This window comes from Chelonia mydas, chromosome 5, assembly GCF_015237465.2.
Source record: "Chelonia mydas isolate rCheMyd1 chromosome 5, rCheMyd1.pri.v2, whole genome shotgun sequence".
Classification (NCBI taxonomy): Eukaryota; Metazoa; Chordata; order Testudines; family Cheloniidae; genus Chelonia; species Chelonia mydas.
Window position 1 is genome coordinate 32,644,447 of NC_051245.2, and position 27,894 is coordinate 32,672,340.

The 27,894-nt window shown below is 42.5% G+C and overlaps 1 protein-coding gene and 1 long non-coding RNA gene across 2 annotated transcripts in view; one reads left to right on the top strand and one right to left on the bottom strand.

Moving 5' to 3' along the window:
• The first annotated feature begins 224 nt into the window (after nt 1–224).
• ITGA2 (integrin subunit alpha 2) overlaps nt 225–27,894 on the top strand; it is an 85,539-nt gene continuing 57,869 nt past the window's right edge. The window contains exons 1-2 of the mRNA XM_037902784.2: nt 225–495; nt 21,581–21,704. Coding sequence (XP_037758712.1) covers nt 450–495; nt 21,581–21,704 — 170 coding nt within the window. The 5' untranslated portion in view covers nt 225–449. The remainder of the gene's footprint in view (nt 496–21,580; nt 21,705–27,894) is intronic.
• LOC122466081 lies at nt 21,596–27,457 on the bottom strand. The gene is made up of 3 exons (XR_006291316.1): nt 22,490–27,457; nt 22,242–22,367; nt 21,596–21,727 (listed from the first exon to the last, which is right to left on the bottom strand). It is a non-coding gene; the product is annotated as an uncharacterized LOC122466081 (long non-coding RNA).

Consider the following 27,894-nt stretch of genomic DNA (forward strand, 5'->3'; position numbering starts at 1 on the left):
GGGTTGGGGTGTGTTTGGAGGAGCAGATTGGTGTGTTTTGGGGGGACAGGTTAGTGGGTCGGGGTGTGTGCAGGGCAGGTTGGTGAGGGGCGGACTGTACTGTGCAGGGGATGGTGCCCACTTCCCGATGGCGGGTGTTTGCCCCGGGCCTGGCTAGTGACGGGCCGCAGGTGCTGCCTGTCAGGCTGAGCATTGCTAGACTCCGGGTTCGCAGCCCCGGAGCCAGGAGAACAGGCGGGGCGGGACTGGACGGGACGGGGCGGGGGCGGAGCAGCTGCGCAATGTGACCCAGATCCGCTCCCAGCAGCCGCTCCACCTCTCTCTCTTCCTCCAGCCGCTGTGGAGCAGCGGTCGCGGTACAGCGCTTGGAGCCGGCACTGCCCCTGGGTCTGAGTCCTTGGCCCTTCCCTGAGCGCTGCTCCCCGGCAGGACCTCGCTGTGCAGGAATCATGGAGCCCGGCGGCGTGTGGCTCGCTCTGCTCCTCCTCAGCCAAGGTAGGTTTCCCTCCAGGGTTTGCTGGAGAAGTTGGGGGGGGGGGGGGAGGTCTCTGTTAACCTCATAAAGATCATTGCCTGCTGCTGAGAATGGAGCTGGACATGGCACCTTGCGGCGCCTGGAGCCCCGCGACCACCTCCAAAGGGGGTAGCCTGGCGTGGGACATAATTGCTTCCTTTAGATGAACTTCCCAGAAACCCCAAGTGGCCATGCAGCCTGCTGCTGTGCCAGACTCTACTCAGTCCAGGCACAGAAGGTGCAGAGAAGGGTGAGGGGTGGGAAGGGATTTTAGACTAACTTCCACCTGCTGCACAAAACTAGTCACTGGGTGAGTAGAACCAGGAAAGGTGCTGAAATACTGACCCTCTGCAGCAGCAGCAGCTTTATTCTGCCACTGAAATCATGAAATCTTCCCACTTCCAGGCTCCCTGCCCCCCCAAAGAAGCTCTAATGTACTCTGAGCTCCCTCTTAATCTCTTTCATTTGGCTGCCCTCTGAGAATAAAATGTTGTGGTGACTGTTTTTAGAGAAGGGACAACACAAGGAGACTCCTAATCAAGGCTGGAATGGTAAATATTTAAGAAGCAGGAACTGTCCATTCCTTCAGCATTTTCTTTATATACTATCCTAAGTGACTGAAAACTCATTTATAAACTACTGGTAAAATATATCCATGTTATTCTTGCCTTTCGCAAGTGCCACAAATCTATATTTTTCAAGCTATCAGATGAAATCCTGGACAAGCTTAGCATCCAATTTAATTTGCACTACAGGAGGTCATGACTAATTTTCTGCATAAAATTACACATTTTAAATGGGAGCATGATGTTCTTTATTATGGATTCTGTTCTTAAAATCTTTAAATCCCTCTAACTTTGCCTCCACCCTCTGGGGTCTGTCCATAGGAAATTTTAACACCCTTCTTCTATTCTTGGGTGACTGAGTGACCATTATGTATATTTTCATGGGAACTGTAAGCCATGACATTCACTTCTCATAAAATTCCTCCCAAACACTTTAAGTTTAAATATTACTGTATGCTTTCATGTATCTTAAATTGGCAAGTCTACTGAAGAAGAGCCACAGAAACTGAGTTTTTACCTGTGAGGTGTTCCAGCTTGTTCTTTCAGTAACTATGGGAAACATGGTGGAATGTGTGGCTGGAGGGTATGAAATCAGAAACAAAAATGTTAACCTGTGGTGAGATTTACGGTATACAACCAACCCTGTAATATTATAATGAGAGAACTTCTTAAAGCATCAAAGTGTGAAACGCCCACTCTGCATTTTTGTCTAATCCATCCTTTATCCTCCTGGTCACAGTGACTGCATACCAGGGGGATAAATATGTCCACTAATTCACGGTGTAAAAGATCTGGGACTAGGGACATTCTGAAGAATGGTGTTTAAGGGGGTGGATAGGAACTAATTATGTGAGCAGGTTTCCCCTGTATGTAAGAGGGTGCATCTATATGTATATTAACTAATTCATATTGCCTAAGCAAAGTATTAATTCTTATGGTTCATATCTGCTGTAATTTCAGTTTGAAATTTATCCTGAGAACTAAAAACTCATGTAACTGCTGAACTAATGCTTTCTAAGGGTCTCTTCCTGCTTCTATTGAACTCAGTAGCAAAACTCCCACTGACTGAGACAGCATTCTCCCTTGGCTTAAGTGATGTAAGACCAAAGACGCATATTCGTCTCTCAGTAAAACTGATGTGAATCCAGAATAATTTCATTGTCTTTAAGGGAGTTACTCTCAGTTTACATTGGTATAGTTGAGAGACAAGGTGGATGAGGTAATATTTTTAGTAGACCAACTTTTGTTGGTGAAAGAGATTACACAGCTCTTCCTCCCCTACACAGCTGACAGAAGAGAAGGGCAGTTAAGCCCCTGTTTCTGCAAATATTAACTTCTCATATTTGAATAGTCCCATTGAAATCAATAACTTTACTCTTATGAGCAGTCCTAAGCCTTTATATAAATGCTTGTGGAATTGGGTCTAGCGGATTGGGGGACAGGTTACTGAAGGGCTGTATGTTTGGGAGTAAATGGGCGGCGGGGGGGGAGACCCTGCAGTAGGGTGGGCTTATTTATTTGGAGGGAAGAATGGAGGAATCATTACAATCCCTGTTGCGTTCAATCAGATGTCTCCACTGGATCATACCATAAATAGGCTGGAAAACGCTCCCAGTGAATGTGCAGTGTGTTTGGTTTGGGCTTGATTATGTATATATTTTTAATATCCACATTATCAGTGCCATCTCTTCTAGAACACAGGGGCTCTTGCTTGCTTTGTTGCAAGCTAAGCAGTAATATAAAGGTTGTGCTTATTGTGGGTTGTAGATTGTGCCTTCTTTTATGTTTGGAAACTGCTTAGCACATTTGGGTGCTGCAGACATAAATAATACTTATGTAAAGCCATCCCTTTTGATATTATATTCTTGTATGCCAACCTACCACCTTCATTATATTTTACCAAAATAATCATATTTGGTTGACAGTAGCAGATTGTTTTTTAGCTTATTAGAAATGAATAATTAATTATAGGCAGAGCTGGTAGTATTGCATATTATTAAGGTTGCCTGACACTTTCAATTATAAAAGTCTGTTTTTGGTTACCTATAACTTTGCCAAACTTTAACTGTTTGGGCTGAAATTTTCCATGCTGGGTCTGCCTTAGGCTGAAGTTCTTGGAAAAGTTCAGGCTAAATAGTTCAGCTGTTTCTGAGAATAAGGCTAGTAAAATATGTTCTTTTGCCAATGTTAAAAATATTCTGGAGACCTTTTCTTTGGAAAAAGTATAGTGTGCCCAATACTTGGAAGCAGGGACTTGAAATTTGGCAAGGAGTGGCCTTTGTGTGAGTGCTTGGCTTTTTGCTGTACCTGTCAATATCTGCCCAAATGTGGCCAGGTTAGAAACCTCTGAAAAGTCGTCATTCACTCATACTCAGGAGAGACTTAGATTTTAGCAGCCAAATTTCCTGAAGATTGTGTCATCACTGACCATATGCCAGCCCAGGGCCCAGCAGGATATACAGCTGCTGCAACTGCAGGGAGCTTTCCCTGGGTCACAGTAGCTGTGCTTGTGGCAAGTTAGTTCCCCTGCTCTCAGTTCAGGTGCCCAATCTCCTCCTCCTCAAAGATTCTCCCCACCCTGCCGCCGCCAGCTGTGCCCAAGCAGCATGGAGGAGGAAACTGCCTCATTTGAATGGATATGAGATAAGAGATGGACCAGAAGGGGGCTATGAGGAGTAGATGACTTGAGGCCAGTGAGGGAGAGACAGATCAGATGAGGATCTATCCAAGAGGTGGAAACTGGGACTGACTGGGCAAGGAGACCGGTTACAAGGAATTGCAGGATTGGGAGGGAATTGGGAATGGCTAAGGAAGGAGCTTGGGACTGGAAGGGGTGGTGGGGGAGAGTGGGTCAGGAATGAGAGTAGGACTGGCTGGCCAGTGAGACTGGGATTAGGATGAGATGCCTGAAAAGTAGGTGAGAAAAATGGCACCAGGATGAGGGGCCAAAGGTGGTGAAGAGACCAGACTGAGAGAAGGCCTGGTTGGAAGAGAGGAATCAGAAGAGTCTGCTCACTAGAGCACATGCCTCTCCAGAGCCTGGAATGGAACCCAAGCTTTCTGGGTCTCACCGTTCTTCTGGTGTCAGCAAATATCTGTGAAACCCACTGGCAAAGTGTCCCATCCCCTTGTAGGGGGATTTTGTAGCGAAATAAACTGTTGTCAGGACCCCTGCCTCATTTGTTGCAAAAGTTGGAAGGTGTGTACCTATTTTGGTTGCTGGGAATAGGTGTGTACCTATTTTGGTTGCCTAAGCCCGCCCATAGCTTAAAGGCCCTTCCCCTTATCTGAGTGCCTATATGATACAGGGCAAGTCAATTAAACAAAACTTTTCATAGTTGGCCAGTGTTCTTCATTTTATGGGTGCCTAACTTGAAACTATGTAGTCTAATTTGCAGAAGTGCTGAGCAATCACAGCAGCGTCTGACCTCAATGGGAGCTATACTTTGAATATATAAAGTGCTATATAATACTACATACTCTGAAAAATCAGGTTCTATACATCTCAAATTGGGCAACCAAAATTGGTGGATATTTCTGATCTTTATTTTGACCTTTAGTTCCCCATCTGTAGAATGGAGATAATAAAAGCCCCTCACCTCATAAGGATGTTGTGAAAATAAATTTATTAGTATTTGTGAATCACCCAGTACTATTGTGCTGAGCATCATAGTTTAACTCATGAAGAAATTAATATATTTTTTTTTGTTTTCAGAGTCTGGTTTGAATAGTGTGCAGTAAACAAGGCACAGGGCTACACACTGAATAATGGAGAGAAACCAAAATATTTAGTGAACCCTTTCAGAGGCAGATTACACTTTTGTGAGGCCCTGGGCCAGAGGAAGTGAGGGCCTCTTTCCACCCTCCCTTTGGCCTGCAGTCCCCCGCTACCCTTCCTTCTCCCATTGCTCCTACTGGGGAAATAGGGTTAGGGTGCAGGGGCTTCCCCTGCCCCCCCCCCCCCCACCTGGCACTCCTACCAGGGAGCAGGGTCGGGGAGCAGGAGCAGGGCAAACCCCCGCACTCTGATCCCACTCCCCAGGAGGAGCGTGAAGCAGGTTGGAGCTTGGGGGCACCCATTTTTTCTGGGTCCCGCCAGTTGGCTGGGACTCCTGGGCACAGGCCCCGTTGGCCCAGTGGCTGATCTGCCACTGACACTGTCTGTTCTGTGCATGGAATGAGGCATGGAATGGGGTCCTGTGGAAAAATGTGATTGTGTAATTAAAGACTGTATCATAATGCATATGCACAAAGTGGCTGAACTAAGGTTGCACAGACAACTTTAATTCAGGCATTTCTTAATTTTGGAATATGTGACTTTGCAAACCTAATAGGATTTTTTTTAGAATAGTTTTGTGTGTGTAATGTTAATTAGAATGGGCCAAAGGTAGAACTGTTCGTGTAAATGCCTCCCATTCCAAACGTTGAGTGTTGGATTATTAAAATGGGAGTCTGATCTGAACCTTTGTGAAACCAAAGTCGCTACTGATTTTACCTGTCTCTGATTCTTAAAAGATTTTCTGTTTGTAAAAGCAATATTACAAATAGTTTCTTATGAGCTTTTATTTTTACAATATTATACAATTAAGTAGGGCTTATTTCATAATGAGCTACAGAAGGCCTGTATTTTACAAATTATATTTATAATATTTGTAAAATATAAAGTAAACATTTTTGTAAAGTACACAATGAATTATTCATAATTCTAAACCAATTAACAATATTTATTTCTACATAACTTGGACACTAAATATAGGATGCATTGACTTACTCTTGAAGTATCTGGTTGTGGTACAGTTTTCAAACACTAATTTGCTTTTTAAGTATTGAGAAGTCTTGGTATTTAATAAAAGCAGTACACTAAATAGTCAGATATTCCTTATAGTCTTCCTGTGTTTGTTGGCCACTACTCAATATCCATTATATTTTTTCATTGTCAGTTGTTTTAAATGAAAGAAAATATTTTTTTCACATGAATAGGTGTTTGTGAGAGCTACGATGTAAACCTGCTCATGCATGTGATGAATGTGCAAACAAATGGGTATTAAATACTGAACTTTTTGGAATAGTGAAGATAGAAGGGGGCTTATATATTTTTAAAAGAGTAAACCAAGCTATGAGCGCTGGTAGAAGTTTTGAACATTCATAATCCAGTGTTGTCATTTTCATTTAAAGGTTTCCTTTGTTAGGCTTTGAGCAGGTCCGTTCCCATTTCCATGGTTACCATGTCAAAATGCAGGCAGGACACAAGCTGGATTCTGATCAGAATGGTTCATGCAGTTGCATACCAACACATGCCGTCCGGTTGTTTTAGGACATTTTCACCAGCAGTTTTAAAGTTTCTTCACACAGTGATCACTAGCCCCATGTTACCTACTTGTTTTAGGATTTCAGGCCTGGTAAAGTGAGAGAAATAATGGGCAAGATAAACTTGTTTTAGTGTTAACTAAAAATAGCTGTGGGATTCCCATTCAAATGAGTCAAGGACACTGGAGAAGCTACTCAATCTTAAGTTTTCATTTCTACAAAAAGCATAACAGAGAAGGATCTTTGTTTACAAGCCTTAAAGGTAAGGAGTGGCACTTGGCTGTATTATATAATTGTTTGAACATGCCTCTTTGTGTAGCACACTTATTCATGACACTGGAGAAAAGGAATGAAGTGAAAATTAATGTGAACAAATATCATGCTACACTGGATGAATGGCAGTCTGTCTATATTTTCTGTATATGCACATCACTTTAAAGCTATTTGATGTAGCATTCTACCCACTCTTATTTTATGAGGTGATGATGAATTTTCACAACACCCAGTTAAGCCAGTGGAAGCTGTGTATGCTCAGTCTCTCTGAAAGATCAGGCCAGGAGTTCTGTCGATAATACTTAAAATAATTTTAAAACTTATTAGAGTGAGCAATTGTTATCCTGGCTAGAGGACTTAGTCTTCCCAGCAATCGAAAATATTATTCAGAAACTGGGTTTGTTTTCATTTTCCCCTGAAGAGCTATACTCTTTTAATAAGAATGCAAATTCTGGGTAAAAAGTAACTCTTAAGGGGAACTACTTGGGCAAAGAAATAAGATAATATTTAAACAGATGAACTTTTTGAGTGCTATAATGGAACACTCAGGGCATAACACAATGGCACCGGCATAGCTATATAGATTAATGTCCTATATTATTTTGTCCTATTCAAATCAATGGGCAACCACCGTAGTGGGATTCTCTTGCCACTTCTCTGCCTCATTTTGTCCTTTTACTCATCTTTCCCAGTTCAGCACTCTTTATTCCTTAAGAAAGAAATGTCCTGTATTAAATAAACCACCCCACCTCCCTGGTTATGTGACTGATGTTTTCCAACTGACCATAGACAATAAAGAATTGTCCTTGATTACCACCAATTGCCCATGGAGGCTGTATTTCCTGATGGTGTGAAAAGGGCTGCACAGCCACTCCTGGAAGTTGGGACTCAGAGGATGGTTAAATGCACTTGCTCATTTTCCCCAAGGGATTTCATCTTTGGGGATGGGGATATGACAGGGTTCCACTGAACCCTGCTACTATCCACTATGTATGTGACACCAGCAAGGGATGTAATACAGCCATTTATGTTGGGATGTTCACTATCCTGATGACACAAAACTCTGGAAATGAAGACTGGACAGTTTTCACCAGTGGAGCATCTGGCCCCATGACTCTTTTTTTGGCTAACTCATTATGGACTGTCTGGTTAGTCAGTGTTTTAATTTGAATGTGAGAGAGTAAACAAAAACTCAACCCAAACAAGACTGAGGTAGTGCTCATGGATACACACAGGCAATCACAAACAAGGAACTTTTTGGTGACTTATGTGTGCTTCTGATTCAAGAAGTATGCTGGGACAGATGTCAGACTTTAATTGCAGAATCTATTAAGACTGTTATTCAGTAAGGTACATGCCCAACTTTAAGCTCCTGAGTGGTTCTGTTGTAGGGTGACCCAGATGTCCCGATTTTATAGGGACAGTCCCTATTTTTGGGTCTTTTTCTTATATAGGCTCCTATTTACCCACCCCCCACCCCCATCCCAATTTTTCACACTTGCTGTCTGGTCACCCTATCGTGTTGACTTCAGTGAGACTACTTGCATGATTAAAATTAGGCAAATACTTGAGTACCAGGCTGAATCAGGACCTAGTAGTATAGTGAACTGCTGTATCTTGTAATAGCCAAACCATCTTTTACAGTGATGTGCTACCATAAATGAAGAAAGATGGGGGGGAAGAAAAGTTCCCTTCGTAAAATTTTGTTGGAGCAGGCTTAAGCATAATATGTTATCATTCATTGTGTAGTATTGTAATAAGAAGTTACAAAATAACATTGTAGTAGAAGATTTATATAAGTTACAGAGAAACTGGAAAATGTTCCCTTGCATGTATCGAGGTGTCTGCAGTTTCAATTTCAAGATCAGCAAAATAGTAAATATTTAACAAAGGAAGTTGCACAATATCCTGACCATTTTAGTGTTAGGTGTTTTTTGTAAAGCTAGCTGACACCTGTTCATGCTCTTATCTGTAAATGGTTTTAAGGTACTATGAGCAATGTTTCAATTTAGTCAACAAAGGAATGGCATAGTAAGGTACTCTGGACCGTTGTTGTTAAATTGCCACTTTGCGCAATGTTCCCAAGTACATATTAGAGGTGCTATGTAGAGCTGAGGTGAATTTTGGATAGTATATTCAAATTTGGTTGAAATTTGGAACACTAAAATTCAGATAACCATTCAAAATTTAAAATAAAATTGCTCGGTTAGTTGTCTAAGTGTGCCCACTAAAAAGGGGTACAGTGTTGATATGTTTGATATTTAGATATGCCTGAAATTTGAATAGATGAAATTCAGATTAGCAAAAACCAATCAAAATATTGTAAAGTCTGTGACATTTTATCTAAACAAAATTCTGCCTCCTTGCCTAGCTTTATCGTTAAGAAATGTGATGGGGAAAGGCCAGATGGCTATAGGAAAGTAGTGAGAAACAGGTATGTTAGCCCCAGGCTAAACAAATTGCTGTTACCATGGGAACCAAATGGCAGTTGCTCCAGGTTAATCAAGACACCTGGGGCTAATTAAGATCCTTCCAGAAAGCAGTGGAGACAGCTAGGTTGATTGGGACACCTGAAGCCAATCAGGGGCTGGCTGAAACTAGTTAAAAACCTCCCTGTTAGTCAGGTGGGTGTGCATGTCAGGAGCTGTGGGAGGAAGTTACGCTGGTGGAGAGACTGAGCAGTGCACACCAGATCAGGCACAAGGAAGGAGGCCCTGAGATAAGGGTGAAGTGGAGCTTGGGGAAGTGGGGGCTGCTGTGGGGAGGTAGCTCAGGGAATTGTACGCGTCCTGTTTCTAAAAGGTCAGCTACCATAGCTGATACTATTAGGGTCCCTGGGCTTGAGCCCGGAGTAGAGCCCCTTTGCCCCCCTGATTAATCTCTGAGACTGGGAGACAACAGAGACTGTGCAAGGGAGGATAGCTTCTCCTCACCTCCCTCGCTGGCTTATGATGAAAATGGCTCAGTCAGCTGTCACCCTTTGCTCTAGAGAGAGAAGGGCTGTGTGGAGGGTCACAGGGAGCCTCTGAGGCTAGCAAAATCTGCCAGGAAGTGCAGGACCCACGGAGACAAGGACAGAGCTTTGTCACAGAAAGAATAAACAACAAATAGAGAGCAAAAACAGTAACATTGCTAATGATAGTGTCCTTTTGTATTCTTGCTAGTGATAGATATTCTTTCGAGGCTGTGTCTGACATTCCTTCCGTTTCACTCTCTCTACTGCTATCCATCTGTCACTGTGAGATGTGACAGTCTGCCAGATGGCAGCTCACCGTACTGGAGTTGCCCACTAAAGCTTATATCCTGATAGTCATTGTGAAACTGTTTCTATCGGAAGTTGATTGTAGAAATGATTGCAATGGAGTTCGCGCTTCTAAAGACAAACAGAGGTTGATCTGGTATCTTGGCAGAAAATATGTACCCAGAAAACAGTTAAGTGTCAGTGACCCAAAAAAAAGGTACAATGGCACTATTTTACAAACAGAACTTATAAAGATGTGGCTGGAATTAGGGTGCCACCAGGCCACAGACATCTGGGCGTACCAGAATCGTATGTATACGTTTAACAGTACATTAAGTCTCTTTCAAATCTGATGCATATGAAATTCTCTAGAAACTGCCCTTTTCCAAATACAGTGTTACACTGTTTTTTGTACAGCATTCTAGATTAAATGAACAGAGATGTTGTATTGAATTGAATTGGTGAGGAGGAAGGTAGAGAATTTGTTTTACTGATTTTGTTATTACTTATAGAGTTGCCAACTTCCTACTTGCACAAAACCGAACACCCTTGCTCTGCCCCCTGCCCTGCCCCTTCTCCGAGGCCCCGCCCCTGCTCACTCTATGCCCCCTTCCTCCATTGCTCACTCTCCCCACTGTCACTCGCTCATTTTCACCAGGCTGGCTCAGGGGGCTGGGGTGCGGGAGGGGGTGAGGGCTCCGGCTGGGAGTGCGTGCTTTGGGGTGGGGCCAGGGATGAGAGGTTTAGGGTGCAGGCAGGGGCTCTGGGCTGGAACTGAGGGGTTCAGAGGGCCGGAAGGGGATCAGGGCTGTGGTAGGGGGTTGGGGTGCAGTGGGGGTGAGGGCTCTGGGGTAGAGCTGGGGATGAGGGGTTTGAGGTGCAGGAGGGTGCTTGGGGCTGGGATTGAGAGGGTCAGAGGGTGGGAGGAGGATCAGGGCTGGGGTTTGGGGCCTGGGCAGGGGTGCAGGCTCTGGGCGGCGCTTACTTCAAGCAGCTCCTGGGAAACAGCAGCATGTCCCTCCTCCAGCTCCTATGCGGAGGTGCGGTCAGGTGGCTTTGCGCACTGCCCCATCCGTAGGCGCCACCCCTGTAGCTCCCATTGGCCACAGTTCCTGGCCAATGGGAGTGGGGGGGGCAGCGTGTGGAGACACCTGGCTGCCCCTATGCATAGGAGCCGGAAAGGGGACATGCCGCTGCTTCCTGGGAGCCGTATGGCGTGGATGCTAGCAGGGACTCCATGCCGCCAACTGGACAGTCAACAGCCCAGTCAGCGCTGGGCTCCCTTTTCGACCGGCTGTTCTGGTCAAAAACCGGACACCTGGTCACCATAATTGCACAATGCCTTGTGTTGGAAACATTGTCAGTACTTATCCACTACTGTGCTCACTGGTTGAACTTTACAGTGCACTTCTTCACTGAAGTGTACTGGCACTTGCAGAATATATAGGAATAAGAGAGTCTTTTTAAAGGACACTTTATAAAGGATGTTTTAATTTCTAAGATCATTAGACAGGGACTGCTTCTTCTTAATATCTGGACAGTGCCTAGAAAATTGTTGTTACTACTGGAAACAAAAGTTTAAATAATAGCTCTGCCGATTATTGTGCTGCACATGCTCATGGCTACTTGTCACGGAGCGTGCGGGAGTCAGGGCCCTGCACCCCCACTTCCTGCGATTCACTGTGACTCTCAGCTGGGCAGTAAAACAGAAGGTTTATTAGATGACAGGAACACAGTCCAAAACCAAGCTTGTAGGTACAGAAAACAGGACCCCTCAGTCAGGTCCATCTTGGGGGGTAGGGAGCCCAGACCCCGGTTCTGGGCCTCCCGCCATTTCCCTGGCCAACTCCAAACTGAAGCCCCCTCCAGCCCCTCCTCTGGCCTTTGTCTGTTTCCCGGGCCAACAGGTCACCTGATCTTTGTTCTCCAACACCTTCAGTTGGCACTTTGCAAGGGAGGGGCCCAGGCCATCAGTTGCCAGGAGACAGGGTGTCAGCCATTCTCTGTGCAACCAGCATCACACCTGCCTAGGGCTCTGCAACAATCACACAGCCTTATCCCACCACCTAGATACTTAAGAAATACATAGGGGAAACTGAGGCGCGCACACACCGTATTCAGAGAAAACATTAAGAACATTCCCACTTGGTCACACTACTTTAGAGGTTTTCTCATTACACTAAGTCTCAGGCTGCTGGTGACAAATCAGCCAATAATGCTGTTCTTGTCTCTCTGAGGACATAATCTTTCTGTTTGTGTGCAGCCCAAATAGCCAAACTCCATGCTGGCTAGTTCTGTGGAAGCTGGAGCAAGGGGTGGGGCAGGGAAAGGAATCCTTTCCAAACTCTGACTTTTGAGTGATAATGGAGCTGCTTTCCAGCCACTTTCTCACTGCACACAACACCACTCTTCACAGTGTGAGGAATGGCTGGATGATCTGTACATTCATGTATGCATCAGCTCTTTTTCTAATCTAGGCCTGATCTACACTGCGAAGTTTTGCTGGCAGGTGTCAACTAGAAGTGTGAAAAAATTGCACCCCCTAAATGGCATAGCTATCCTGGCAGAACTGCTGGTGCAAATGCAACTAGGCTGATAGCAGTGTGTTTCTGTTGGCATAGCTAATGTTGGTCAGGGAGGTGGTGTAGCTATGCCAGCAGAACTTCTGTCAGCGTATGGTGAGTCTCCACTAGGAAGGTCAGTTGGTATAACTATACCAGCCAAATCTCTGTAGTGCAGACAAGTTTCTAGACCTTTACTGTGCTTTTTGTCAGAGTAGATGAGCACCCTTCAACCCCAGTATAGACAGAATCCCTTCAGAGGTACGTTCATGGATGTCACAGTTCCCACCTGCTGGGTGGGCTGCTGGTATCTTGCCAACTTGTGGTGCAGCAATACCCACAAAGGGACATCCTTGGCAGCAGAGGAGGGCACAGAACTTAATGAATGAAAAATCTGGAAAACATTCTACTTAAATTAGAAACAATTTTGTTGCTATACTACATTTTCTCTTTGTCTCTGCTCTTCTTTGTTGCTGAGGTTATTTAAAAAATATCATTACTTTTTTCCCCCTCAAGTTCTAATGTAGCCAAGTACAGAAATAAGTTGAAGGGAAGTAAGTCATGTTGGTTTTGGTATGATGATATGTTTCCCTTGTGTTGCCTTAATAAAAATCGTGCTGCTCGTTCTATAGGAGGAGATATCACTAGTTAAAGGAAGCTTAGTAGACAGTATTAATTATAGAGAGTGTGTGCAGAATCCGCTGAAGTGAATGCCTCATGAGAAGTCAATTTTTTATCACAGGAAAACAGATGAAGTTGGGTTTTTTGTTATTGTTTTTGGAGCTGGCAATTTAAATAATTGCATATTTTGAGGTTGTGGGGCTTGTTAATGCTGCAGTTCTCTTAATCTCTCTGTGGTTCCATTTGGGAGAAACTAGGGTCACCTAGACTGGACATTCCAGACATTGTAGTTGTTCCGGGCTAAACGGAGAGGAGAGAGTTTCCAAGGCAGTTTAGTAAAATGCAATTTGTGTGGCATTCCAGAAGAGTAATTTATTCTTACTTGAATTAATAATAGACAGGATAGTGAAATCAAATGGATTTGAATGCTTGCACTTTTTGTTATCAAAAACATGCAGGAAGCTGTCAATCTTTCAGGAGCTACTGAAACATTGCAAGAGAATCTAGGGTGGCCAGGTGCCCGGACAAAGAGGGGACCTGACAGTGTCCAGCCACTGTGGGCAAGGGAGGTTGGGATAGGGTGGTCAGGTGCCCCGTTTTCGACTGGAAAGTCTGGTCAGATCTACTGATCAGACACTCAGAGTCCAGTTACTGTGGGTATGGGAGATGTGGAGGCACAGGGCCATCACTCGCACCAGCCCCTACTCAGCCAGGGCTGCCTTCTACCTGCATTGGGCAGCTGCAGCTCCCAGCCATGGCTCCAAAGGTGGGTCCCTTCCAACCCTGGCAGGGGAGAGAGGAGAACAGCAGCGAGCAATGGGCGGGGCTGACAGCATGAGACCTGGGTGGGGAAGGGGGCAAAAAGAGGTCGGGGAGGTTCCAGCACTTCTGCTGGAGTGTCCAGTTTTTAACTATTACAAAATTGGCAACCCTAAAATCCGCCCTTGTATGTTCAGTAAATTGTTGAGATTTCTTAATTTCATATCTGTTTCTGGGATTAGAGTAGGAAGCTTATTAAAATGTCAAGAGAAGGGCAAGTGATCTCTAGTAACTTAGAAAGTTGTGAATGAATTGAAATAAGTCTTCTAACTCAGTCAGCAATAGTGAGCTGGAACAGTAAACTAGAAAGCATCTAGTAGGACTTTCCCAAGCCTTGTCAAAATTTGACTCTCAATTTGTACAGACTTGAGTATATTATATACTTGTATAAAGTAAACTGGTCACTGCCAAAACATTGGATACTGCTCTTTACTATGATAAACTGCTCTAACTCAGTTGTAGTTCCTCTGACTTGCTGAAACTGTGACTGCTTCTGAACGAGAATTTGGCCCTCTTCCAGCAGGAAGTCATAAAGTTACTCAGCTAAACCAAAAAATAACTTATTTTGTAGAACCACTGCTAGATGAGTTGCAGTTATGTTTGTTTTCACCTGTAGTATCAGCACTGAAGAAAATAACGTCTGTTAATTATTAAATGGCTCCAGACGTTTTAGCCTATGTGAAGGAAACCTGGGCCCCAGACAGAAGAAAGTAAATAGTCTTTATTAAATGATGTTAACCCCAGGGAATAAGAGTCACATTTTCTGACTAGTATAGATGAAATATGAATAAAACTGAAATTGAAGATTACAAAATACTCTCTAATTTAGTGCCCTTTCTAAATATCTCTCCAAAATGTCTCTTGTCCAGTTAGTCTTCTCTCTTTCAGAATCGCTGTTGGAAGTATACATTGATTTAATTTAAAGGGATATTCTCAATTTAAAATCTAGTAAATTCAAAATTTAAAAGTAGTGGTAAAAAGTAGAAGTTCTATACCTGTCTTGGAGTTCCCTGACAATACTGATAGGTATTCAGCCACATTTTCTTATTTTAAATTTTTTAAAATTCTTCTCTATCAAGTGCTGTTAAATATGCAAAGTAAACATACAGGGGAAAAAAATAGAAATATTTTTCTCTAATCTCTTTCAGTTATTGTAACCTTAAGTTATAGCAATGGTAGGAAAAACATTTTCAATCAGAATGGTAATTATAAGCAAAGTCCTATTATCTCTCTGCAATAATACAGTCAACACAGTATTCTCTATATTAGTTAATTTGACATTAAATTAACTTTATGCTGCTATGTTTTTATTTTTCAATGTGCTAAAAATGTAATATGGAAAATGCAGAACTGTGTTGTACAAGTTGTGGAGAAGCTGGAGGTTTTGGAAGATGGAGAGAGAACAAATCAGGTGTCTGATGTTTAAGAAGGGGAAGTGATTTGGAATTGTGTGGAAAAACACATTATCCAGATGTCACAGCTGATCAATTTAGTAAAAACATAGTTAAGAATGTTGACTTTTAAACTGCCATCATTAGTTTCAAACTTAACACCCTTTGTGATTGGGGAAGCTCATACTTCTTTTAGAGCTGCTGTTGCAGGCCGTTTAAGACTCATGAAGACATCGCTGCATTGATCTGTGCTTTTGTAAGGTCGTCTTCACAATCACAAGGGGTGAAAACATTTTTTTTTTTTTTTTTTTTTTTAAATGGAAGCTTAGATTCCGGAGCAGAGTTTTGAGGCTAGAGGTGGATTCTGTGGTTCCTTCTAGCCTGAGAATGAAGCCTAGTAGGCAGGGTGAAATACCTCTGCTGCCATGCACTTGATACAATTTAAAGGAATGAAACACTTTTTGTATCCTGTCCTGTATTTAATCACACTATTATCAATAAACTTTCTGTTAATTTTTTTTAAAAAAAAGTATTACTAAGCCTGGTCAAAAAGCAAAAATAAATAAATCAGTGACTATATTTGACTAGTTCCACTGGAATTATTATTCCAGTAATACATTTGCTGAATAGCATGTGACTAGCTATGGTCAGATATCATAAAAATATTAATCAGATAATTTAATTTTACTGGAATTAAATAATGTATGCGCCAAGTATTAATTGACCAGCATCTCGCTTGCATTTATCTTCTTTCCCTTCCTGTTTTCTCTCTACCTTTTTCTTTCCTGTTGTTGTCACTGTGCCAAACAGTGGCAGATCTCAGGGCCTTGCAGTTCAGTTTCACATTGGAGGAGAAACAGTGCTGTGTAGTGTGAGTATTTTCTTAGAGTAGCTCGTTTATTTACACTAATATATATTAGAGTCTTTGGACAGAAGTGGACACAAATGGCACAGAAATAATACCCTCTTCCAGAAATATCAGCAGCCATTTTGAAAAACTCTAGTGAGAGTAATTTAAGGCAGACTAAACAGTACCGCTGCTTGCAACAGCTCCCCAAAATAAACGTAATTATAAAATTAACAATAATACAGTATTTCTTCAAAATTGTTTGCATGTTGAGGTCTGGTATACACCTAAAACTTAGGTTGACCGAGCTACGTCACTCACAGCTATGAAAAATTTCACAAACCTGTGCAATATAATTATGTCAACCTAACCCCCACTGTACACGCAGCTAAGTCAATGGAAGAATACTTCTATTGTCCTAGCTATTCACTCTTGAGGTAGTGGATTAACGACCGTGATAGAAACATTGGATACCGCTCTTCGCAGTACAGTGCAAAAACTGACTGCATAGTACAGTGTCTATCCCATTGGTGTAGCTGCTGTGGCACTGTAGCGCTTCTAGTGTAGACATACCCTCAGGCTATGTCTACACTGTAATCATGTGGTGTGATTGTAGTGTAGACAAACCCTTAAAAGAACTTGTAAAACTTCATGTAACAGCACCATCTGGTGACTCCTACTACAACTCCTGATGACTCCTTCCTATGACACTATGATGAGTCATACTGTATTGCTTCCTGAGTTGATTTCTTGTCTTTCCCTCTCCCTCTCATCTTTATCAGCCTTTCTCTACATTTGACCATATTTTCAACTGAGATTTGGACCCTTTGTCCTGCTTGTATAGTGTAAAGGGGCTCAGATCTTTGGCCTGTGCAGTGGTAAAGTGCTCCTCCCTTGCCATGGGGAAAGGGGTGCCAGCTGACCTGATCATAGGGGAGGCAGGAGGTAACAGGGTGGGGCACCCAAATACCTGCCCAATGGAGAAGCCCCTGCCAGAGTCCTGGTGCTGCAGGCTGGGTTGCAGGGGACTGGAGGCCCTGGCACTTGCCTGAGCGGGGGCAGCTGTGAAAACAGGGGCTGCAGCCCGGAGGTCGTGACTTTCGATGGGGAATGGGGCATAGAGTGCCCCAGGGGCTACACAACCGCCCTCCCCCCCCCCCCCCCCCCCCCCCCCGCACTCTCCAGGTTGGCCTAGTGCACGTGTCCCAGTGCAGCTGAAAAATCTTTCAGGTGCTGGACAATACCAGATCATGTTCAGGCTTTAGACTTATACCCGGAGCTGATACCGTGAAGCAGTAGTGAGATGAGGCTGGTGCATTGACATTGATACATATTTGCAAGGTCACTTCTTACCAGCTCTGATTTGCTGGCTTGGTGAAAGTAGGCAGGAGCAAAAGGCAGTCGTGTGTAAGGGGTAATGGATAGTAGGAGGAGTGCTGTGGTGATTGCAGAAGGGGAATTATGAGTGGGGGGAGGAGGCAGGGGCAGAAAGTGGGGGTAGTAGGTAGGAGAAGAGGGGGCAGTTAGGGGTAGAGGAGGAGGCAAGTCAGAAGGCAGTGGAGCAGGCGGTGTGTAAGGTCAGAGTGGAGAAAGGCAGTTTTCTGCAGCTGGGCTTGGCTCAGCCCAGCAACTCAGAGGATGCCAGCTGGCTAAGGGATATCCCTGGCACATAGCTCCGTGCTACCTCCAGGACTGTCTGCATTGCCTCTGAGCTCACAGAGCCAAGCTCCACTCCCCCTGGTCCCCCATCTTCACATTATGGATGAGCCACCCAGCGTTACAGTGAACCTGAGCAGAGTTGACTGCAAGCACTTTCCAGGCTGGAGCTAACTCCATAGTAGCCCAAATGAGCGCTGGTGCTGATGGCCTGGGATCCCCTGCCTTGCCGGAGTGTGCTGATCCCGCTCGCCATACCTAAGTGGGCCTGGACTCTGCTGTTGAGTGGAGTGAGGAGCAGGGGGGCTGCCTGTGCAACAGACTGAGCAGAGTGACAATGATTCTTTACTAAGATGATCTCAGCACTATGGGCATTGCCTGTATGCCATAAGTTGGGGGCCCATCCAGATTTCCACTCCTAGCTACACCACTGCTCTATCTTTTAGTTACATGGGGCAAAATAGAATACACAATAACGTTACAGGAGACTCTAGACAGTTTCTTAGGATGTCCGTTCCAGATGTCGGTACCAAGAGTCTTAAGTGCGATGCTCCTACTGATGCGCTGTTCAATTATGTATGATTTTTGACTGATGATAACATGAGAATAAATTAAGGTGCAATTTAAAGATGGTGTTGAAATAAAGTGCCAGGAAGTTGGAACACAACAGATATATTGGCAATAGCTTTACAGTAATCAAATTTTTACATATGAAATGCCTTTAAAAGATCCATTTAGCTGCCAGGTGTAGGTGGTTGTGATTACTGTAAGAAGTATTGTGAAGTATACACAGTATTATGTCCACTCATCTTCCCTTCTCCACCATACCAATCAGATGTTTAATGGCAAAGGAAGTTCTTTCATTCTTAACCATATTTCTTAAATGATTTAACTCTTAGCAAAAGATAAATACTTGAGAGTGGGTAATCAGTAGATAATGGTGGTTTTGTATGACTAATATATGATTTCCTGTCTTAAGTTTGTCACCAAATGTTAGTAAATATGCAAGCTATGTGTATTTTTCTATGAGGAACATTTTGCTTTCTCTTTATATATTTTGGGTTTACATATGTTTTTAGGAGAGTTTATTGAAATTTTGCTTATTTAAGTGGATTGTGCACCCTCAGGTTTCACTTTAGAACAGTGTTTCCCAAACTGGGGTCCACAGACACCTGTGGGTCCCTGAGGGTACTGCAGGGGGTCCGCGGGCCCAGCTGATCAACTCTGTCCTCTCCCTCCCAGTGCTTCCTGCACACCGGGGAACAGTTGTTCCCTGGCGTGCATGAGGCGCTGGGAGGGAGGGGAAGGAGCGGGGACGGGGCACTTGCAGGAGGGGGCGGAATCCTGTCCTGGGCCAACAGCCCTGCTGATCAACTAGGGTTGCAAACCCTCCCAGTTTCACTAGAAGTCTCCTGGAATCAGGCTCTATGTCCCAGAGACTACTGAAGCCAAACTGGGAGACTTTAGGTGTTAAAAAGCCCCGCTGTGCTACTGGACAAGGCAGGCTCCCTGACTGCATGCCACTACTGGAAGCAGCTGGCATGTTCATGCTGCCCCCTGCCCTGTGCGCCGACTCTGCAGCTCCCATTGGCAAGGAACTGTGCTCAATGGGAGCTGCACGGGAAGCGCCACTGGGTGGGGTAGCATGCGGAGACCCCCTAGCCCTCCCGGCTAGGAGCCGCTGCCAGAGAGATGTGCCGGTCGCTTTTGGGAGCCTCCCGAAGTAAGTGCTGCCCAGCTGGAGCCTTCACCTCTTCTCGCACCCCACTCCCTTGCCCCAGCCCAGAGCCCCACACCTGGCACCCAAACTCCTTCCCAGAGCCCTCACCCTGCACCACCTCCTGCACCCCAACCCCCTGCCCCAGTCTGGTGAAAATGAATGAGGATGGGGGAGAATGAGTGACGGAGGAAGGGTGGATGGAGTGAGTGGGTGGTGGGAAAGGGGTAGGGTCTTGGGGGAAGGGGTGGAGTGGGGCAGGGCCTGGGCCTGAGCGAGAGTTATTGGGGGTTCCCCCTGAAAAATTTTAAATCAAAATGGGGCGTCCTCAGGTTGCTAAAGTTTGAGAACTGCTGATTTAGAACATCACATGCTCAATATAGTGTATAATATGGTGGGCTGTATTCAGGTTATCTGTGTCCATGACTGGTATCCCTCTTAAAATCTCTTCCAAACCTGGTCTTGGGACTGCCAAAAAAGTCAGCTACAGTAACTACTGACATACCCATCAAGGCGGAAGGAATGCATTGATCTGTGACCCTAATTCTTAAACAGGGGCAGCATTTGCTAATGGTTGGAGGGGCAGTTCCTTCCCCTTGCCCCCCCCCCCAGACTTTTCATAGGTCTGTATTCTCCATTATGTCTTCCACTCCCTCCCCCCACCTCCCCCACTGCTGCCTCAACTTTGCAGGATACAATATAATCACATATAATGTTTTATATGCTGACCCAACTGTGTCCTCCCCCACTCCACCCCTGAATTTTTCTGAAATGATGCCCCTGTTCTTAAGCTAAGACTTTAAAATGTGTTATAGATGGGAAGAAATCCTTAAAGATCTCTATTCTAAAGAACCTTAAACTCCTATCATTAGTATAAGAAATTCTGAAGTTCCTTAATATCTCATGTAAGATCACTGTTAGTACATAAATGTTATGTGTAAACAGAAATAGATATAACTATCCATTCTGGAACATAGGGCTCGCTATGATTTTTCAGCTGTACTATTTTCTGATGAGCATACAAGTATAGTTTTTATGCATCGCGCACTCAGTCAGAATTGATCTTTGAACTAACTTTTAGATGATTCCGTATTAACCAGTTATATAAGTACTATATAGATGGGCGGGGAGGATGGGGGGGGAAGCATGGTCAGCTAAGCACAAGAGAGAAGCCAGGAGTTCTAAATGCTGATCCTGGCACTGTCACCAACTTGTATGGCCATGGACATGTCACTCACTATGTGTGAGGGGAAAAAATATACAAAAGAGGAATGATAATTACCTGCCTCACAAGAGTTTTAGAGAGACAGGGTGGCTGAGGTTATATATATTTTAAAGTTCCAATTTCACAATAGTATTGTGAGGCTTAATGAGTTAATATCTGGTCAGTGCTTTGAAGATGCAAAGTGCTGTTTAAATGCTAAGTATAGTTTATTAACTTAGCCCTATATTTCCCAGGCTTCCATTTATAAGCTTATCTTCTCAGTGGTTTGTTCAGAAGAAAACAAACACTTAATATGTGAAAATAAAATGGTCCGAAACTGTAGACCTTCTGTGATAAAGAAGTAGGTCGATTTGATTGTGTTCTATTTCAAATGTAGCATTAGAATATAAACAGAATAAAAGTACTTATTGTCATCCATTGTTCTTCATTATAGTGTACATTAATAGGTCTTTAGGAAATCCTATGCTAGAAGGCTACCATATGTCCAAAGATAATGGAGTTTTAAAGACTACAGTAAAATATATTAAAACATATTAATTGTGTCTCTTGGATTCACACACATTGGTAGCGCTACAAGATTTATTAAGCAATGTAGTTAATAGGTTATTAAACTCTGTCTACTGTACTGTCATGCCCATATAGTGCACTGACAAGCATTCATATAATCATAGATGGCTATTGCTGTGTAGGGGTGGGAGAAACATTGATTTTTATTGGGTGTGTCAAAGGCCGCATTTTTAACTGCTATATTAAGGGGAATTGGCATAGACAGATGGACTGTTTCAGTGGAATCAAGATTCTTTAATTGCTATTTACAGTAATATTAATCTTCCTGTTAACAGGCATTCTTCATAATTGCTGTGACGCATACAACGTTGGGCTCCCAGAAGCAAAATCGTTTTCTGGTCCTTCAAGTGAGCTGTTTGGATATGCAGTTCAACAGTTTATAAATCATCAAGGCAAATGGTAAGGGTTTTGAGTTCTTTGTCCTGTGAAAAGATTAAGAGCAATATGATGTAACTTTTTTCCTAAGTGCAAACAGTTACAAGGATCATTTGAAAATATTTCCATTATTTCATTTTCCTTTTAAAAAAAAAAAAACTTCTTCTGGTAAAATACTAACTGACTTTATTTGACTAAAACTAAAAGGGGAAAACTTTCAAAGGACACAAACATTTAAATGTTGAATGTTTTTGAAAGAATGTAATCTGATATCATTTTATACCCAGTAATGTGACCAACAGAAAAAACTTTTACATTTATTCCTGTTGATATTCCTTTTGAGTAAGAGTTGTAATTTAGTAGAGGTCATGCCTGACAGTGCAATGACTGGAACAGGAGTTATTTAGAAACGATTGGTCAATACCAATTGAAACAATGTTTCTTCTTTGAGGGCTGGTCCCTATCTGCGTTGCACACATGAGTACGCATGAGCACCAGGCTCCTGAGACTGAAAAATCTTTCAAGAAGCATCTGTTCGTCTGCACCTATACCCTGGATCACCTCATGCTCAGCCCTGAGGATATAAGGGGAGGTGTGGACCAACTGCCTCTTCAGGTCCTTCTTGCTGCTGCATGATCTCATTTGAACTCCTCTGTGTCTGGAATTATCTTCTCATCGTCTTTATCTCTGTAAATATAATTATAGATAGTTTGTTAGTGTTTTACAATATTTTACATAGTGTAGTTTAGTTTTTTTCCCCAGCCCTGGGGACCTTCTCTGTCCCCTCCTTTTCAGAAGTAGGACTATACCCAGTATTCCAGGGTTCAAGAACTGTCTCCTGTCCTTGCTTCTTCTCAGTTATCAGTGACCACCAGCCTGCCTAAAGAGGCTCATATCTCCTCCAAGTGCAGTATGTGTTGCTCTTTCCAACTCCAGACCCAAGAGGGACAAAAGCTCTGGCTGAGGAGGCACCTGGTAGATGAGCCTGGAACACATGTGCATTGGAGTTCTCTTCTTACCTCCCACCTGACCTGTCACCTGACATGACAATAATCACTGAGGCATCCCTCATAGGCTGGGAAGCCCACATGTTTGGTCATCCAACACAAGATATGTGGACACCTAGGGAGAGAGCAAGATGCATATCAATCTCCTGGAACTAAGAGCAGTCAGACAGGCCTGCAGTGCATTCCTCCCATTCATATGATCCTGCCATTGTCCAGATAATGTCAGACAACGTGATGACCGTCTTCTATATAAACAAACAGGGAGGGGCAAAAATCCCTCTCGCTGTGTGGGGAGGTGGTCAGCTTATGGAACTGGTGTATATAGAACTACATTACAATTTCACCACTAATGAGTGGCTGTTACACAATTCAGTGCTGAACATCTTCAGTCAGTGAGGAATGCCATCCTGGGACCTGTTCACCTCCCAGGTGAACAAAAAGTGCCCTCCTACTGTCCTGGACAAGCTTCTTGAGATACTCTTTCCCTCGCATCCAACTACTACCCCAGGTTCTAAGAAAATGCATCATGACAAAGCATGAGCCATTCTCATCACAACAAGTTGTCCCAGACAGTTGTGGTTTCTGGTCCTCCTACGAATGTCAACCCATAGCATTCAGTCCTTCCTGGACCTGCTAACTCCAGAGAATAGCAGGATCAAGCACCCCAGCCCAGACCCTCTTCACCTCATGGCTTGGTATTTGGATGGGCATCAGACCTAGAGCGTTCATGTTTGGAGACTGTTCAAACTATTTCACTACCCACATGCCTTCCCCTCTGCTACGGATTGTGACTGGATTCATGGTACAGAAGGAACTGAAGAGACGGTTGGTTTACATCTCCCCTTATACTGCAATGCCAAGCACAAGGAGATCCAGGGCGCAGCTGCGGACCAATCTACGCTACTTGCAGGATTTTTCCAGCCTCAGGCGCATGGTGTGCATACGTACCCACATATGGAATGCAGATAGGGGACCACACATGTTAAAGAACTTCCGGTTATAGGTAAGTGATCTCCTTTTACGGAAAATTTTACAGATGCATGGTATTGTATCCTGTGTGTGTGTGTACCTTTGTGGAAAGGAAAGTAAGATCCTTCATTCAGAAGGTGAATATTATATGAATTGCACAAAACTTGTTTGGCGACAGTAAAGGTTGCATCAGGACACGCCCACCAACTCAAAATCTGAAAAAGTTGGAAATAACAAATTAAGGAAAAAGCCTCCTTGCCACTTTTATATTGCCTACATCACAGTAATAACACACTCCAACATACCATAATGCTTTCACACCTCCAACAGATACCAAAAGCAATACATACCACAACTTCATCACCCTGGCACTCAAGTGCAAAATCTTCACAGCAATCCCAGACACTTTTGTATCCACATAACTAACTGTCACACATTGTATACATTTGGGAAATTATTCTGTCTTAATGTTGCTGATATTAATGTTACCGTTTCTGGGAGATGTTTTGGTTTTCCAGATGGAAAATCAAAAAAATTAATCAAAGTTGAAATTTTCCTATGATTTTGCAGATTCTGCATTTTGCCATCAAAAAGATATTTTTGACAAAAAATTCCTGGCCAGTTTTACCTACAAGTCTTAGTTCCTTAATTTAATGCCCTTCTATCTGGTGGTACAACAAGCACTTCCATATTTGGAGGTATTTAAACATTGTCTAGAGGTGTATATCTAAATGATGCACATTTTCATGTAAACCATTTTTTTCTGATATATTCTCAGCTGTTCATATGAAGTATGTAGTATGTCTAACTGTATTTCCCTATATCAAATCAGCCCTACTCAGGCCCCTGTGTATTCTGTGATTCTGTAGCTATAAAAGTTCTGTGGAATCTACCCCAGCCACAGAATTATGCTCCAGAAGCTTCCATTTTAAAAATTGTTTGTTTTGTAGTCTTCATGGTTGTGAAAAAACTTTAAAAACATGAACTGATGTAAACTAATTTATTGAATAATATATTTTAAAACTGCTTAATCATAAACATTAAGGCATCTGCAATAGAGGGATCTACTATATATACATATAGTTAAGTCTAACTTATATACTATATATCAGGCTGCTGTTAATAATATACCAGGGCTTTTTATCTAGTAAGTAAGAAACCATTTATTTTAAGCTGAGCTCTAGTGGTTTGAGTAAATACTTCTCCATAAATTAGAATTAAGTTAACACTGAAGCAGTTATTAATATGTTTGCTTAACATTATCTGAAAGATACTAAGGTCTGTATTTCTTTGGTAAAAAGAAAATGTATAAAATCTGAAATCTTTGTATGTAAAATTTAGAAATATCAATACTGCAACATGCCATATTTAGAATTAACATATATCATCTCCATAATTACATGCTAAATTGTTATATGAAAAGTGTTCAAAAGTCATAATTTATCTCTTGTAAAAATTAATTTTAAAACTCCTGCTTGGTCACCTGTGGTTCTTATAAAATGTATTGGAGGATGATAAATCTAATAAAACACTGGCTAAAAAACAAATATTTTAGCTGATGATAAAATAAGTAATAAAATATGTAATGATCTTTCTCTTCCATAAACGTATCTGCTTTTTTATTTCTCTGACTTCAGCTTTACATGATCTTGAATGTAAAGATGATCTAGATCCTACCATTTCTCTGTTTTTATCCCATATGTAGAGATGGTAGCTAGGAGTTTGAGAGAACACAGCTCCACTTTCTCTGTTAAAAGCAGAGGAGAATTGAGCTCTTCTCCCTAGACTGGGTAAGCACTACTCTCCGCATGGTTCCCCTTTCTCATTGGCTAGTGCAGAAAGTTCCCCATCCTGTTTTCTATTTATTTTATCCACTTACTGTAGCTAAGCAACATAGCTCCTTTAGTCCTCTATTTAAGCCTTTGTTCAAAACTACTGAAGGAAGCTAAGCACATTCACCTGAAATGAATTGATTCCTGTGCATGCTGCACTACACAGTATTTCCCAAGTGTATTAGGAGTTCAATCCTTTTGTAAATTTTCTTTAATCTTATTACTGAAGAACTAGACCAAAGCCTCGACCAATTTAATTTTATATTCTGTTTCCCTGTTGCACCATTGTTAATGTAGTGAAAACTGTTTTCCACCTGTACTCTGGTCAGTAACCACCAAGTACAGGTGGAAAACAGTTCAGGGACACAAATAATGCAGGGTCCTTGGCATATAACTTCCCCCATCTTTTCCATAAGTTCATAGAAACTTAATGTTATGAATCTGCAAATGCTTTTTGCAGGTATGCAGTTATTCATCACTTATCTCATTACAGCATGACTGGCCATTGTCCCATATGGGTCAAGGGAAGTTTTAATAGCCCTCTCTCTGTTTATCAGGATCATCACAACCTATTCAAAGTGGAAAAAGTTCCTTCTTTCAGTCTCTCTCAAGAAGTCATTAGAAATTGTAACTAGGGCACTCTCACTGTTTGCTTTGTTGTTTTCACCTTTTCATTTCTAGATTATTTTCTTTCTCAGATGCAGGGAAAAGATTTATTGTTCCTTTATTATAAAATAAAGGCTCTTTTTAGGAGATTTAGTCCTTTATTTTAACAGGGCGGAACCCATCTCTCGTGAGTGCCCCCTGGTCAAGTGTGTGTGCCTGCAGTCTCTGTTTGTCGTGACCCCTGTTTGTGGTTTCTTGGGTGGCTTTTCAGTGACTCAGCCCTCTGTCTGACTCTCTCACACTGTCTGTATTTGAAACAGAACAAAACCCCTTCTGGGGTATACAGTCTTTAACTTGTTCTGGCCCTGGTATGAGGCTGTACACCCAGGACTTCCTCCCTGGAGACACTGTCTTCCTGTAGCCCTCCCTGAATTCAGTCCTTATTTAGTCCCAGCAGCCAGCTAGGAGCTCTCTCTTGCTCCCCCCGGTCCCTGTCAGCACTGAGCTGTCCGTGGTCCCAATTGAGCAGATACAGAATGCTGAAAATGTCACCCTAGAAAATTTTACTTGCCAAGCTGATACAAGATTGGTGCAAGACTGATGTACAGTGCATTGCATAAGAACAGAAAGTATTTACTACTCTTGGAAAATCAGATACAGTCTCAAAACATTCAGATTGCAGGTGCGCTGTTAAAATTTTGGCTTGAAATAAACTAAAGAGAAACCTTCTGTACATCCAAAAATGTTATCAAATACTAATGTGAATTGCACTTGGAAATGTTAAGAAAGGCACTCTAATTCTCCTCACCATGAAAGATATTTTAAAGCAAGAAATCATATGAAGATATACCAATCCCACAACTCAGAGTAGACAAAATAATTGTGTGGTAGTCAAGAAGGGTTTATTGGAAACTGTTTACCTTTCTAAACTTCAGATGGCAAGAGGAGTGGACCAGTAAAACAAGCATATGGAAAGCTTCTGGCAAAAATCCAAGTAGGCTGCCAGAGTTCGGTATTGAAGAATGAGAAATTAAAGAACTGAGTTTTGACTCTCTATGCCTCCTATTCTTTACTTACTTCCAGTAGAGATTGGATTTGGATTTAGTGCCTTTCCCTTCCCTGTGTTCAAGGTGATTGGATATAACAGGGCTATACATGTCCTGACCCAAGTAAAAACACTGTTACCAAGAAAGATCTGTCCCTGTGATTAGATCATCTTTGTTAGAATTCTAACAGTGAAGTATATTGTTCTGTTTTAGTTTTTTTCTTTTTTCAAATTGTTGTATAGTTGTTGGTTTTTTTTTTTTTTTTTTTTTTAATAAGGACAGAGCTTGGAAGGGATGACAATCTAGCTTTAAAATATAAGCCCCATTCTTCCCCCTCCCCTCCCCTCAACCCCCTCACCCCCCCCGAAAAGCTACTAACAATATATTTTGTGGGATGAAGAATTTACTGTATCATACTGTTGGGTTTTTTTTCTGTCCCAAAATCAAGAAGTCCACTGTATGCATGAATATCAGTTATTAAAATGTCTTTCCTTTAATAAGTAGTTACATCTGTATGCTTCTTCAAACAATTCAGGAATATTACTAACACTAGAGCAAACATCTTACTCTGGCAATTGCTCTCTTTATTTGTTATGGCATTCCAAATAATTGCACATGGTGTCTGTGAGATTCCTGCTTTAGGAATAATGTATGGCATGTATTAGCTGTATTACTTTAATATTATTTTATTTTATCTCTTAAAGCCACCAAAGTATTTTAGACACAGTAAATTGTCAGTTATGCTTTTAATATA